The sequence below is a fragment of the Embiotoca jacksoni genome, unplaced genomic scaffold (assembly GCF_022577435.1).
Source record: "Embiotoca jacksoni isolate LCO1_2020_lvr unplaced genomic scaffold, fEmbJac1.0.p SCAF_21, whole genome shotgun sequence".
Lineage (NCBI taxonomy): Eukaryota > Metazoa > Chordata > Actinopteri > Embiotocidae > Embiotoca > Embiotoca jacksoni.
This window is the reverse complement of record NW_027185352.1, coordinates 918,097-935,596: the sequence shown is the minus strand read 5'-3', so window position 1 is coordinate 935,596 and position 17,500 is coordinate 918,097. Positions and strand designations below refer to the sequence as shown.

At 41.3% G+C, this 17,500-nt stretch overlaps 1 protein-coding gene across 2 annotated transcripts in view; it reads right to left on the bottom strand.

Annotated features, from left to right (window-relative positions):
* Window positions 1-17,500, bottom strand: part of tmtc1 (transmembrane O-mannosyltransferase targeting cadherins 1) — a 168,556-nt gene that overhangs the window by 106,380 nt on the left and 44,676 nt on the right. Inside the window, exon 3 of one of the 2 annotated variants that reach the window (XM_069156344.1) lies at window positions 14,891-15,010. The exons of the other annotated variant lie outside the window; for it this stretch is intronic. Within the exon in view, the coding sequence (XP_069012445.1) occupies window positions 14,891-15,010 (120 nt within the window). The remainder of the gene's footprint in view (window positions 1-14,890; window positions 15,011-17,500) is intronic. 2 annotated transcript variants of the gene reach the window in all.

Below are 17,500 nucleotides of genomic sequence, written 5' to 3'. Positions count from 1 at the left end.
ATAAAACTACAGACTGGATATAAAACCCACAGACTGGATATAAAACTACAGACTGGATATAAAACCCACAGACTGGATATAAAACTACAGACTGGATATAAAACCCACAGACTGGATATAAAACTACAGACTGGATATAAAACACAGACTGGATATAAAACCACAGACTGGATATAAAACTACAGACTGGATATAAAACTACAGACTGGATATAAAACACAGACTGGATATAAAACTACAGACTGGATATAAACTACAGACTGGATATAAAACTACAGACTGGATATAAAACCCACAGACTGGATATAAAACTACAGACTGGATATAAAACTACAGACTGGATATAAAACCCACAGACTGGATATAAAACTACAGACTGGATATAAAACCCACAGACTGGATATAAAACTACAGACTGGATATAAAACCCACAGACTGGATATAAAACTACAGACTGGATATAAAACTACAGACTGGATATAAAACAATAGACTGGATATAAAACTACAGACTGGATATAAAACCCACAGACTGGATATAAAACTACAGACTGGATATAAAACCCACAGACTGGATATAAAACACAGGCTGGATATAAAACTACAGACTGGATATAAAACCCACAGACTGGATATAAAACTACAGACTGGATATAAAACCCACAGACAGGATATAAAACTACAGACTGGATATAAAACTACAGACTGGATATAAAACACAGACTGGATATAAAACTACAGACTGGATATAAAACCCACAGGCTGGATATAAAACCCACAGACTGGATATAAAACTACAGACTGGATATAAAACCATAGACTGGATATAAAACTACAGACTGGATATAAAACTACAGACTGGATATAAAACTACAGACTGGATATAAATCCATAGACTGGATATAAAACTACAGACTGGATATAAAACCCACAGACTGGATATAAAACTACAGACTGGATATAAAACCCACAGACTGGATATAAAACTACAGACTGGATATAAAACCATAGACTGGATATAAAACTACAGACCGGATATAAAACCCACAGACTGGATATAAAACTACAGACTGGATATAAAGCCATAGACTGGATATAAAACTACAGACTGGATATAAAACTAAAGACTGGATATAAAACCATAGACTGGATATAAAACTACAGACTGGATATAAAACCCACAGACTGGATATAAAACCCACAGACTGGATATAAAACTACAGACTGGATATAAAACACAGACTGGATATAAAACCACAGACTGGATATAAAACTACAGACTGGATATAAAACATAGACTGGATATAAAACTACAGACTGAATATAAACTACAGACTGGATATAAAACTACAGACTGGATATAAAACCCACAGACTGGATATAAAACTACAGACTGGATATAAAACTACAGACTGGATATAAAACCCACAGACTGGATATAAAACCCACAGACTGGATATAAAACTACAGACTGGATATAAAACTACAGACTGGATATAAAACACAGACTGGATATAAAACACAGACTGGATATAAAACTACAGACTGGATATAAAACAGACTGGATATAAAACTACAGACTGGATATAAAACCCACAGACTGGATATAAAACTATAGACTGGATATAAAACTATAGACTGGATATAAAACCCACAGACTGGATATAAAACTACAGACTGGATATAAAACCCACAGACTGGATATGAAACTACAGACTGGATATAAAACTACAGACTGGATAGAAAACACAGACTGGATATAAAACTACAGACTGGATATAAAACTACAGACTGGATATAAAACCCACAGACTGGATATAAAACTACAGACTGGATATAAAACTACAGACTGGATATAAAACACAGACTGGATATAAAACTACAGACTGGATATAAAACACAGACTGGATATAAAACACAGACTGGATATAAAAGTGTTCGTAGCTTCAGGTCTGTAAAATGGTTCCGATGCAGAAGTGTCTTCAGCTGCAATACCAGCGAGTGCCACTAGAGGTCGGCTCCAAAAAGCCTCCGGCTCCATAGACTCCCATTCAACTTCTCTCATCAAATCCAAAGTGAATAAAATGTGTCCATCAGTTATCTCGGTGTTGTTAGCTAAAGTCACTCCTTCTTCTTAGTTTTCTGGAGGTCCTCTGGAGACGGTTTGAACCTTCTTTGTCCAGATGAATGAAGAGTCCCAGGTGGATGTTTTGTAACGACAGTGGTCACCTGTTAACATTTTATTTGCCACCATCATCACTTCACTTCAGTTAATGACTGAATATGTTGTACTCCTCCCAAAAGAGCCCATAAAATGTAACTTTACAATTATGTGGTATATAAAAAAAAACAAGTATTGACAGCAGGGAAAGAACAGGAAAGATTTTCAAAGATTTAAAAAAAATTTTAAAGTCACTAAAAATAAAATAAATTGAATCGATTATGTGATTATGGTCTCATTTCTCTTGCTTTGCTTTTACTGGCGCCTGGTAGTAATTAATATCACCCGAAGGTGGCGGTAATGCACCTGGAATCTGTTGCTAACAGCCATTAAACAACAAAAAGAACACGTGACTACGAAGCTCCAGAAGTCTCTGAAAGATGCTTCAGTTCAAACAGACATCAGAGTGGAACTTCAGAAAATAAACAAAGATTCAATTTTCACTGGAATATCAAATCATATATTTGTTTGAAATGTCCATTTCTTAGCAACATTACACTAAATTTAACCAAACTGCTGAAGTGCCTGTTATCTCTTCACATACAAAGACTGGACTTTCTACACCCTCCACATCCAAACAGGTGAACGTGACCAGCAGAGCTCATTCAGCCTGATGAAGGTTTCCACTCTTCAACCTCCTGAGAAACAGCCGCCGGCGTTTCATTCTCTCTGAACAGAACCACCATCTTATTTACATCCAGAGCTTTGACCAGATGCAGGACATAAATAACTCATTCTAACTGTAAACTGAAAGAGGAGCTTGCTCTGAGGATTTCACTTCCACTCGTTATGATTCCTGCTTTAATGGCACAAAAACAACTCCTGTTAGCTCTCAGTCTTTTTATTTACTCCTCAGCTCACTTGTAACCTCATTGTAGTGGTGATTAGTCCTCAGACAAAAAAAAAAATCAAAGTTCAAAGGGAGTGGCACAGTGGTTAGCATGGTCACCTCACAGCAAAAAGGTTCCGGGTTCAAATCCGGGCCTTTCTGTGGTGAGTTTGTTCTCCGTGTGCCTGTGTGGGTTCTCTCAGTTCTCCAGCTTCCTCCCACCATCCAGAAACATGCTATCAGGTTAACTGGTGGTTCTACAAATGTCCCTGAGTTGTGAATCAGAGCGTGAACGGTCTTTGTTTCCGTCTGTCTCTATGTCCTGTGATGGACTGGTGACCTGTCCAGGTGAGCCCTGCCTTCACCCAATGTGAGCTGGGATAGGCTCCGCCCCCCGTGACCCTGTTCAGGATAAAGCGGGAAAAGATAATGGATGGATGGAAAGTTCAAAGGAACGACGCTTACACCTGGAAAAGGTCCTTCAGGCAGCAGAAGGTTTCAGAAGATTTATTTCACCATTTCCAGCCAGCAAACTAGCAAACGACGGCGTCTACTGCCTCGGTAAAAAACAGAAACCTTCCCAGTGTCTGCTTGTTCCACACCTGCATACTCATATATGTAGATTAATCTGAGGAGCCAGAGCTGACCGGTGCCTTCAAAATAAAAGCATCAACAATTACTCAAATTAACTAAAAGTAATAATGTTAATAACGAATTCAACAAAACAGCAAATAAATAAATAAATATGGGTTCAATTAGTGATTAAATTACTGATGGATGGGCATGAACTTGGAAATAGATGGCTGCTTTTATCTTGAAAAGCCTGCACAGACAGATATACAGGGAGCATCGTCCTGCTGTGGCCTGGGGAACCAAGTCATTCCATAGCTGATAATATCAGCTGTTAGCTAACTGAAGAAGAAACATAAAGACCAGCAGTTCCAGTCCGATCCCAGCAGGCCTGATGCCGTTCACCGACGTCCTCTGACACAGAATAAAAAAACAAGCTTTAATTAAATTGCCTCGTTAACAACAGATCTAACAGAAGAACCTTCCACCTCTGATCATGTGCTGGGGTTTCACCTTGTTGAAAACAATTCCACATGTGAACGGCCCCTAAAGAAAACAAAGGAACACTTAGAGACAAAGAGAGAGAAGCTGGAAGCTGCTTCTGCTGCTCCCACGCAGTAACCTCGCCTGGTTCTTCTGGAAAGGTTTCAGAGTCAGTTATAACTGGCTGAGAAAAGACAGAACCCACTGGAGAGAGAGCACAAGTTGGATTGTGGGTAATCGCCTGGGTGACAAGTATTTTTCTGAGAGTTTGCGGTGTGTGTGTGTCTCCTACAATCTCATTTCTTATCACGATAAGAGAAATGAATCTATCTGGTCTTAATGACGCAGACTGTTTATTCTGAGCTAGAGTCTGGGTTTCATGAAGCTGCGTGTGCGTGTGTGGGGAGGGGGTGGGCGGGCATATCAGTCACTTTCCATCCACTTTGCTCACTATTAAAAATATTTGCATAACAGTAGCAGATGGAAACTGGAAGATTTATTGAAATGTTCACATTCGGACTGAAACATAAGGACTGAGCTTTGTCCGATTGCGTCATTTTGAAACAAACACAGTGTGCACTATATCCAAAGATTCTCTACACTTAGGAAGATAACAAATCTAGTATAAAATCTTATGTCTCCATTACTAGTTTTATAAGAGTGGAGAGACCAACAAGAGTTGCTTTGGTCAATTAAGGTGACAGACAGTAGCAGTTGATGAATTTTCAGCTGTGGCCAAAGGCGAAAGTTAAACTATTATATAAGAAAAATAAAACTACTGTTTACAACTACTAAGTTCTATTTTCACACCTCTGGGTCTTGTTCCCAAAGTCACAGAGTAACAGCAGTCACAGTAACAACAGTCACAGAGTAACAACAGTCCCAGAGTAACAGCAGTCACAGTAACAACAGTCACAGAGTAACAACAGTCCCAGAGTAACAGCAGTCACAGTAACAACAGTCAGAGTAACAACAGTCACAGTAACAGCAGTCAGAGTAAAAACAGTCACAGTAACAGCAGTCCCAGAGTAACAACAGTCCCAGAGTAACAGCAGTCACAGTAACAACAGTCAGAGTAACAACAGTAACAGTAACAACAGTCAGAGTAACAACGGTCACAGTAACAACAGTCAGAGTAACAACGGTCACAGTAACAACAGTCAGAGTAACAACAGTCACAGTAACAACAGTAACAACAGTCAGAGTAACAACGGTCACAGTAACAACAGTCAGAGTAACAACAGTCACAGTAACAACGGTCATAGTAACAACAGTCGGAGTAACAACAGTCCCAGAGTAACAACAGTCACAGAGTAACAGCAGTCACAGTAACAACAGTCACAATAACAGCAGTCCCAGAGTAACAACAGTCACAGAGTAACAGCAGTCACAGTAACAACAGTCAGAGTAACAACAGTAACAGTAACAACAGTAACAGTAACAACAGTCAGAGTAACAACGGTCACAGTAACAACAGTCAGAGTAACAACAGTCACAGTAACAACGGTCACAGTAACAGCAGTCCCAGAGTAACAACAGTCACAGGGTAACAACAGTCACGGTAACAACAGTCACAGTAACAACGGTCACAATAACAACAGTCACAGTAACAACAGTCACAGTAACAACGGTCACAGTAACAACAGTCAGAGTAACAACAGTTGGAGTAACAACAGTCGGAGTAACAACAGTCACAGTAACAGCAGTCCCAGAGTAACAACAGTCACAGAGTAACAACAGTCACGGTAACAACAGTCACAGTAACAACAGTCACAGTAACAACGGTCACAATAAAAACGGTCACAGTAACAACAGTCCCAGAGTAACAACAGTCACAGTAACAACGGTCACAGTAACAACAGTCAGAGTAACAACAGTCACAGTAACAGCAGTCACAGAGTAACAAAAGTCACAGTAACAACAGTCACAGAGTAACAACAATCACAGAGTAGCAACAGTCACAGTAACAACATTCAGAGTAACAACAGTCACAGTAACAACGGTCACAGTAACAACAGTCAGAGTAACAACAATCACAGTAACAACAGTCACGGTAACAACAGTCACAGTAACAACGGTCACAATAACAACGGTCACAGTAAGAACAGTCCCAGAGTAACAACAGTCACAGTGACAACGGTCACAGTAACAGCAGTCCCAGAGTAACAAAAGTCACAGTAATAACAGGCGCAGAGTAATAACAGTCACAGAGTAGCAACAGTCACAGTAACAACATTCAGAGTAACAACAGTCACAGTAGGTAGGTAGGTAGGTCGGTATTTACGTTATTAATCCCCGAGAGTAAATTTTTTCGCTACAGTCACAGTAACAACAGTCACAGTAACAACAGTCAGAGTAACAACAGTCACAGTAACAACAGTCACGGTAACAACAGTCACGGTAACAACAGTCACGGTAACAACGGTCACAATAACAACGGTCACAGTAACAGCAGTCCCAGAGTAACAACAGTCCCAGAGTAACAACAGTCACAGTGACAACGGTCACAGTAACAACAGTCACAGAGTAACAACAGTCGGAGTAACAACAGTCAGAGTAACAACAGTCACAGTAACAGCAGTCCCAGAGTAACAAAAGTCACAGTAATAACAGTCGCAGAGTAACAACAGTCACAGAGTAGCAACAGTCACAGTAACAACAGTCACAGTAACAACAGTCAGAGTAACAACAGTCACGGTAACAACAGTCACGGTAACAACGGTCACAATAACTACGGTCACAGTAACAGCAGTCCCAGAGTAACAACAGTCCCAGAGTAACAACAGTCACAGTAACAGCAGTCCCAGAGTAGCAACAGTCGGAGTAACAACATTCAGAGTAACAACAGTCACAGTAACAGCAGTGCCAGAGTAACAAAAGTCACAGTAACAACAGTCACAGGGTAACGACAGTCACAGAGTAGCAACAGTCACAGTAACAACATTCAGAGTAACAACAGTCATGGTAACAACAGTCACAGTAACAACAGTCACAGTAACAACGGTCACAGTAACACCAGTCAGAGTAACAACAGTCACAGTAACAACAGTCACGGTAACAACAGTCACAGTAACAACAGTCACAGTAACAACAGTCATGGTAACAACAGTCACAGTAACAACAGTCACAGTAACAACGGTCACAGTAACAACAGTCCCAGAGTAACAACAGTCACAGTGACAACGGTCACAGTAACAACAGTCAGAGTAACAACAGTCACGGTAACAACGGTCACAATAACAACGGTCACAGTAACAATAGTTCCAGAGTAACAACAGTCACAGTGACAACGGTCACCGTAACAAAAGTCACAGTAACAACAGTCACAGAGTAACAACAGTCAGAGTAACAACAGTCACAGTAACAGCAGTCCCAGAGTAACAAAAGTCACAGTAACAACGGTCACAATAACAACGGTCACAGTAACAGCAGTCCCAGATTAACAACAGTCCCAGAGTAACAACAGTCACAGTAACAACAGTCACAGAGTAGCGACAGTCACAGTAACAACGGTCACAGTAACAACGGTCACAGTAACAACAGTCACAGTAACAACAGTCACAGTAACAACGGTCACAGTAACAACAGTCACAGAGTAACCGCAGTCACAGTAACAACGGTCACAGTAACAACACTCACAGAGTAGCAACAGTCACAGTAACAACGGTCACAGTAACAACAGTCACAGTAACAACAGTCACAGAGTAACAACAGTCGGAGTAACAACAGTCACAGTAACAGCAGTCCCAGAGTAGCAACAGTCACAGTAACAACGGTCACAGTAACAACAGTCACGGTAACAACAGTTACGGTAACAACAGTCGGAGTAACAACAGTCACAGTAACAGCAGTCCCAGAGTAGCAACAGTCACAGTAACAACGGTCACAGTAACAACAGTCACGGTAACAACAGTCACGGTAACAACAGTCACGGTAACAACGGTCACAATAACAACGGTCACAGTAACAGCAGTCCCAGAGTAACAACAATCACAGAGTAACAACAGTCGGAGTAACAACAGTCACAGTAACAGCAGTCCCAGAGTGACAAAAGTCACAGTAACAACAGTCACAGAGTAGCAACAGTCACAGTAACAACATTCAGAGTAACAACGGTCAGAGTAACAACAGTCACGGTAACAACGGTCACAATAACAACGGTCACAGTAACAGCAGTCCCAGAGTAACAACAGTCCCAGAGTAACAACAGTCACAGTAACAACAGTCACAGAGTAGCAACAGTCACAGTAACAACGGTCACGGTAACAACAGTCACAGTAACAACAGTCACAGTAACAATGGTCACAGTAACAACAGTCACAGAGTAACAACAGTCACGGTAACAACGGTCACAATAACAACGGTCACAGTAACAGCAGTCCCAGAGTAACAACAGTCCCAGAGTAACAGCAGTCACAGTAACAACAGTCACAGAGTAGCAACAGTCACAGTAACAACGGTCTCAGTAACAACAGTCACAGTAACAACGGTCACAGTAATAACAGTCACAGAGTAACAGCAGTCAGAGTAACAACAGTCACAGTAACAACAGTCACAGTAACAATAGTCACAGAGTAGCAACAGTCACAGTAACAACAGTCACAGAGTAACAACAGTCAGAATAACAACAGTCACAGTAACAGCAGTCCCAGAGTAACAAAAGTCGCAGTAACAACAGTCACAGAGTGGCAACAGTCACAGTAACAACAGTCACGGTAACAACGGTAACAATAACAACGGTCACAGTAACAATAGTTCCAGTGTAACAACAGTCACAGTGACAACGGTCACCGTAACAAAAGTCACAGTAACAACAGTCACAGAGTAACAACAGTCAGAGTAACAACAGTCACAGTAACAGCAGTCCTAGAGTAACAAAAGTCACAGTAACAACAGTCACAATAACAACGGTCACAGTAACAGCAGTCCCAGATTAACAACAGTCCCAGAGTAACAACAGTCACAGTAACAACAGTCACAGAGTAGCAACAGTCACAGTAACAACGGTCACAGTAACAACGGTCACAGTAACAACAGTCACAGTAACAACAGTCACAGTAACAACGGTCACAGTAACAACAGTCACAGAGTAACCGCAGTCACAGTAACAACGGTCACAGTAACAACACTCACAGAGTAGCAACAGTCACAGTAACAACGGTCACAGTAACAACAGTCACAGTAACAATAGTCACAGAGTAACAACAGTCGGAGTAACAACAGTCACAGTAACAGCAGTCCCAGAGTAGCAACAGTCACAGTAACAACATTCAGAGTAACAACAGTCACAGTAACAACATTCAGAGTAACAACGGTCAGAGTAACAACAGTCACGGTAACAACAGTCACAGAGTAGCAACAGTCACAGTAACAACGGTCACAGTAACAACAGTCACAGTAACAACAGTCACAGTAACAATGGTCACAGTAACAACAGTCACAGAGTAACAACAGTCACGGTAACAACGGTCACAATAACAACAGTCACGGTAACAACAGTCGGAGTAACAACAGTCACAGTAACAGCAGTCCCAGAGTAGCAACAGTCACAGTAACAACGGTCACAGTAACAACAGTCACGGTAACAACAGTCACGGTAACAACAGTCACGGTAACAACGGTCACAATAACAACGGTCACAGTAACAGCAGTCCCAGAGTAACAACAATCACAGAGTAACAACAGTCGGAGTAACAACAGTCACAGTAACAGCAGTCCCAGAGTGACAAAAGTCACAGTAACAACAGTCACAGAGTAGCAACAGTCACAGTAACAACATTCAGAGTAACAACGGTCAGAGTAACAACAGTCACGGTAACAACGGTCACAATAACAACGGTCACAGTAACAGCAGTCCCAGAGTAACAACAGTCCCAGAGTAACAACAGTCACAGTAACAACAGTCACAGAGTAGCAACAGTCACAGTAACAACGGTCACGGTAACAACAGTCACAGTAACAACAGTCACAGTAACAATGGTCACAGTAACAACAGTCACAGAGTAACAACAGTCACGGTAACAACGGTCACAATAACAACGGTCACAGTAACAGCAGTCCCAGAGTAACAACAGTCCCAGAGTAACAGCAGTCACAGTAACAACAGTCACAGAGTAGCAACAGTCACAGTAACAACGGTCTCAGTAACAACAGTCACAGTAACAACGGTCACAGTAATAACAGTCACAGAGTAACAGCAGTCAGAGTAACAACAGTCACAGTAACAACAGTCACAGTAACAATAGTCACAGAGTAGCAACAGTCACAGTAACAACGGTCACAGTAACAACAGTCACAGAGTAACAACAGTCAGAATAACAACAGTCACAGCAACAGCAGTCCCAGAGTAACAAAAGTCGCAGTAACAACAGTCACAGAGTGGCAACAGTCACAGTAACAACAGTCACGGTAACAACGGTCACAATAACAACGGTCACAGTAACAATAGTTCCAGTGTAACAACAGTCACAGTGACAACGGTCACCGTAACAAAAGTCACAGTAACAACAGTCACAGAGTAACAACAGTCAGAGTAACAACAGTCACAGTAACAGCAGTCCTAGAGTAACAAAAGTCACAGTAACAACAGTCACAATAACAACGGTCACAGTAACAGCAGTCCCAGATTAACAACAGTCCCAGAGTAACAACAGTCACAGTAACAACAGTCACAGAGTAGCAACAGTCACAGTAACAACGGTCACAGTAACAACGGTCACAGTAACAACAGTCACAGTAACAACAGTCACAGTAACAACGGTCACAGTAACAACAGTCACAGAGTAACCGCAGTCACAGTAACAACGGTCACAGTAACAACACTCACAGAGTAGCAACAGTCACAGTAACAACGGTCACAGTAACAACAGTCACAGTAACAATAGTCACAGAGTAACAACAGTCGGAGTAACAACAGTCACAGTAACAGCAGTCCCAGAGTAGCAACAGTCACAGTAACAACATTCAGAGTAACAACAGTCACAGTAACAACATTCAGAGTAACAACGGTCAGAGTAACAACAGTCACGGTAACAACAGTCACAGAGTAGCAACAGTCACAGTAACAACGGTCACAGTAACAACAGTCACAGTAACAACAGTCACAGTAACAATGGTCACAGTAACAACAGTCACAGAGTAACAACAGTCACGGTAACAACGGTCACAATAACAACGGTCACAGTAACAGCAGTCCCAGAGTAACAACAGTCCCAGAGTAACAGCAGTCACAGTAACAACAGTCACAGAGTAGCAACAGTCACAGTAACAACGGTCTCAGTAACAACAGTCACAGTAACAACGGTCACAGTAATAACAGTCACAGAGTAACAGCAGTCAGAGTAACAACAGTCACAGTAACAACAGTCACAGTAACAATAGTCACAGAGTAGCAACAGTCACAGTAACAACAGTCACAGAGTAACAGCAGTCAGAGTAACAACAGTCACAGTAACAACGGTTACAGTAACAACAGTCACAGAGTAACAGCAGAGTCAAAGATAAGTCAGACTGTGGGAGTAAATTGTCGTTCAAATCCATCCATTATAATCCTTTTTCTACCAATGTTTGTGTTATCAAATTGTGGAACACAGCAGATTTTTTTCATAAATATCGTCATGGTAATCATTCAAACTTTCATGAAAACGCATCGTTTTTAGTCAAAAAAATGCCACTAAGTGAGAACATTAGCCCTCCAGAAATCAAAGGCGAAACCGAGTTATAGAGTCACTGATCCATGTGGTAACAACTGAGAAACAGGGATGCCAGCACGACCACATCATGTCCTGCACACCAAGTACCACGGTGGTGGGTTGGGTCAAAAACACATCTAGTCTGATGATGATGATGGCAGAAAGGTGAAATCATGTGAATTTGATAAGTACATGTGAAGCTTGATTCAAATGCAGAAAAGTCTTGTGAAGCCAAACTCCAGCAGACCTAAATTCTGTCAGTATCAGTCAGTCGCTGCTCTCCCTCCTCTCTCACATTAAGTCCAAGCCTTTGTGCCTGTTCTGGGACTCTGACTGGCATGCTGGGAGATGGAAATCAAACCGCCTCCTCCACCGGCCTGGAGACTCTGAGACCTCATTTCTGACTCCTTCACGCTTCTCGCTCCCACTTTCTTTGCTGCCGTGTCGCTCCCAGCTCGCTTTCTCCTCCATTCCTCTGATCCGTCCCTGGGCTCTCTCCTCTCCTCTCCTCTCCTCTCCTCTCCTCTCCTCTCCTCTCCTCTCCTCTCCTCTCCTCCTAGCAGGAGGCCTGTCCTGCTTCAACCCCTGCTGCTCTCTATTCATCTCTTCGTCTAGCTGCCTCTCATTTCCTTTCATCGTCCTCCTCCACCAAATCTCATGCATTTCTCTTTCTCCACTCAACTTTTCCTCCATGCTGCACACACTCCTCTGCTCCATTCACCCCCCCCCCCTCCACACACACACACACACACACAGCCCTCCTCCGATGCCTCTGCAGCACTCATGTCGTGAACATCTGAGCCCTTTGTTGTCATCTCACCTGTTGGAGGGGAGATGAATAATAATCCACTCGGCTTCCTTTGCATAGATTCCACAACTTGACACACCACTTTTCAGAGTCAGATAAGGGAGACGCTGCCCTATGGGAATCGGAGGGAAAGTAGAGCAGAGGCTCTAAATGGGAAGAGATGTGAGAGAGCAGAATGAGGCTGACATCCAGGAACACAGAGCTCAGAGGACTGAGAGCAGGAGGGAATTAAACAAGAATGTGATCCTGGAGGCCTGCCATGCTGCTCACAGCTCCCTCTGCCCTGCTCAACGGCAAGTTCCACGAATGCGAGCGTGCATACTCAGGGCGCCTGGTGTGGTTCGGATGTTACTTTTGACTCTTTTATGTCTGTTTGTGGCTCCAACCTCCAACAGCTGATTTAGAGCTTTTAGTGGGAAGTAGCTGCACACATGCAAAAATTGAAAGAATAATGTTCCTTAATGTAAAACTACAAAGAATTAGTGGATTTCATCGTCTACGGTTCATAATATTATTAAAAGATTCAGAGAATCTGGAGAAATCTCTGAACACAAGGGACAAGGCTGGAAACCAATATTGGATGGTGGTGATCTTCGGGCCCTCAGGCAGCACTGCATTAAAAACACACTATTCTGGAGTGGAAATCACTGCATGGGCTCAGGAACACTTGTGAAAACCATCGTCTGTAAACACAGTTCATCGCTGCGTCCACAAATGATGTTAAAACTCTCCAAAGAAGAAACCAGATAGAAACATGATCCAGAAACACCGCCGCCTTCTCTGGACCGAGATCATTGAAGATGGACTGAGGTGAAGTGGACAACTGTCCTGAGGTCTGATGGATCACAATCTGAGATTCTGTTTGGAAATCATGGACGCTGCATCCTCCAGGCTAAAGAGGAGAGGGACCATCCAGCTTGTTATCAGCTCAGTTCTAAAGCCAGCATCTGTGATGGTACAGGGATGCATTAGTGCACATGGCATGGGTAGCTTGAACATCTGGAGGGAAGCATTAATGCTGAATGATATATTCAGGTTTTGGAGCAACATATGCTGCCATCCAGACAACGTCTCTTTCAGGGAAGGTCTTGTTTATTTCAGCAGAACAACGTCCAACCACATTCTGCACGTATTCCAACAGCATGGTTCTCTAGTAGAAGAGTCCGCTGATAAACTGGCCTCCTGCAGTCCAGACCTGTCAATCATTGAAAACATCTGGAGCATCAGGACATGAAAAATACAACAAAGGAGGCCCTGAACTGTTGAGCAGCTGAAATCCTCTATCAGGCAAGAATGGGACCACATTTCACTTTCAAAACTCCAGAAACTGGTCTCCTCAGTTCCCAAAGGTTTCCAGAGATCTGAAGAACTGCAGCAAACACTGACATCTTTACTTTCACGTGATTAAACCTGTAAATTCTCGGGTAAAAAACAGCCTGAGCTGCAACTCTGAAAAAAATGATGTAACAGAAATAAAGCACAAAAATGTTGCATCCACTTAAATCCCAGTTGTACAAGGGGACCTCTTCAGTGCATGTGTTTTACTACCAGATACAGATAGAGCCGGGTCCCAGTGGACCTCCAGAACACGAACACAGACTCTGGTGCAGATCTGTGAGTCTCTATCTTTGACATCTCTTATCTTTTCCACCTGGATAAGATCTTCTGTATTTACATGTACACATCCAGATGTGGGATGACATCATGGCAGCAGCACATATCACCACTGAGGCTTTTAAATGCACAAGAGTGAGAAATGTTGTAAATTTGAGTGTAAGCCCTCTCAGTCCCAGAAACAGAACCGTTGAGGACTGAGGATGTATGAGGTGGCAGCGCTCTGCCAACAGGAACTGATTCTGAACAGGGATAAAACCAGCCGCCCCGAGGGGAGAGCTGTCTGCAATCAGGCTCTGAATAAATTCTGAATCCACTCAAGCACAAATTCTGCCCCGAGTCTGCTTCCCTATTTTGCACGAGACTGCATTTTAAAAAAGGAAAAAAAACAATAATAAAAGCAATTAATTCAGAGGGAGATCAGCGAGGGAACATCCCCGGGATGTATCTGCTCCATCATGACTCCACAATGCTTTCAACCAATCAGCCGAGTGTGCGGGCTACAGGATCAACCCTGAATGTAATTATGTTCTGCTGAGGTACAAAGGGCTGTCTGGTGGTTTCTGACTCCAGCTGAACAGAACCGATGAGACCCGAACAAATGTTCCACCTCGCTGCACTAAGAGGAGTTTGGACTGAGAGGAACCATGTAGCAGCAGGCAGACGGTTTAATACCTGTACAGGTGAGCTGCAGCAGGGCGGGTCCCTGTGAGAGATGTCCCGCCCACTGGTTCGACTGGGCTGCACCGGTGCATGCAGGTGTTCGGGAGACGGGTCTGTCCTGTGTAACAGCAGCTGCAGCAGCAGAGTGCAGTACAATATCAGCTCCGCAGATCAAAGTCATTCAGAGGAAGTCATGCGTAACCACAACAACACTGCCAATACAAACTGCTTTTACTGCTTCAAAAAATCTCAAGAGTTTAGCACGTAACCGCAGAATCTGTTTACACCTCCCAGGGGATTTTGGGAACTGTAGATCCAAAACTTCAAACAGCAAGGAAAAGACTGATTACAGGAGTAACAACATCGGTAGACACTATGAACTCCTTTTTAATTTTCAAAACAGCTACAAACAACCCATAATTCTCTCTGCAGAAGACTGTGATAAAACCTGATATAAAACACAGACTGGATATAAAACTACAGACTGAATATAAAACACAGACTGGATATAAAACTACAGACTGGATATAAAACTACAGACTGGATATAAAACACAGACTGGATATAAAACTACAGACTGGATATAAAACTACAGACTGGATATAAAACCACAGACTGGATATAAAACACAGACTGGATATAAAACTACAGATTGGATATAAAACAACAGACTGGATATAAAACACAGACTGGATATAAAACTACAGACTGGACATAAAACACAGACTGGATATAAAACAAAGACTGGATATAAAACAAAGACTGGATATAAAACACAGACTGGATATAAAACAAAGACTGGATATAAAACTACAGACTGGATATAAAACACAGACTGGATATAAAACTACAGACTGGATATAAAACTGCAGACTGGATATAAAACACAGACTGGATATAAAACTACAGACTGGATATAAAACAACAGACTGGATATAAAATACAGACTGGATATAAAACACAGACTGGGTATGAAACAACAGACTGGATATAAAACTGCAGACGGGATATAAAACACAGACTGGATATAAAACTACAGACAGGATATAAAACAACAGACTGGATATAAAACTACAGACTGGATATAAAACAACAGACTGGATATAAAACACAGACTGGATATAAAACACAGACTGGATATGAAACAACAGACTGGATATAAAACTACAGACTGGATATAAAACTGCAGACTGGATATAAAACACAGACTGGATATAAAACACAGACTGGATATGAAACAACAGACTGGATATAAAACTACAGACTGGATATAAAACTACAGACTGGATATAAAACACAGACTGGATATAAAACTACAGACTGGATATAAAACTACAGACTGGATATAAAACAACAGACTGGATATAAAACTACAGACTGGATATAAAACACAGACTGGATATAAAACACAGACTGGATATAAAACTACAGACTGGATATAAAACACAGACTAGATATAAAACACAGACTGGATATAAAACTACAGACTGGATATAAAACACAGACTGGATATAAAACTACAGACTGGATATAAAACAACAGACTGGATATAAAACTACAGACTGGATATAAAACAACAGACTGGATATAAAACTACAGACTGGATATAAAACCACAGACTGGATATAAAACACAGACTAGATAAAAAACACAGACTGGATATAAAACTACAGACTGGATATAAAACTACAGACTGGATATAAAACACAGACTGGATATAAAACTACAGACTGGATATAAAACAACAGACTGGATATAAAACAGACTGGATATAAAACTACAGACTGGATATAAAACACAGACTGGATATAAAACAAAGACTGGATATAAAACAAAGACTGGATATAAAACACAGACTGGATATAAAACAAAGACTGTATATAAAACACAGACTGGATATAAAACTACAGACTGAATATAAAACACAGACTGGATATAAAACTACAGAATGGATATAAAACACAGACTGGGTATGAAACAACAGACTGGATATAAAACTGCAGACTGGATATAAAACACAGACTGGATATAAAACAACAGACTGGATATAAAACTACAGACAGGATATAAAACAACAGACTGGATATAAAACTACAGACTGGATATAAAACAACAGACTGGATATAAAACACAGACTGGATATAAAACACAGACTGGATATGAAACAACAGACTGGATATAAAACTACAGACTGGATATAAAACTGCAGACTGGATATAAAACTACAGACTGGATATAAAACTGCAGACTGGATATAAAACACAGACTGGATATAAAACACAGACTGGATATAAAACTACAGACTGGATATAAAACAACAGACTGGATATAAAACTACAGACTGGATATAAAACTACAGACTGGATATAAAACTACAGACTGGATATAAAACACAGACTGGATATAAAACAAAGACTGGATATAAAACTACAGACTGGATATAAAACACAGACTGGATATAAAACAAAGACTGGATATAAAACTACAGACTGGATATAAAACACAGACTGGATATAAAACTACAGACTGGATATAAAACTGCAGACTGGATATAAAACACAGACTGGATATAAAACTACAGACTGGATATAAAACAACAGACTGGATATAAAATACAGACTG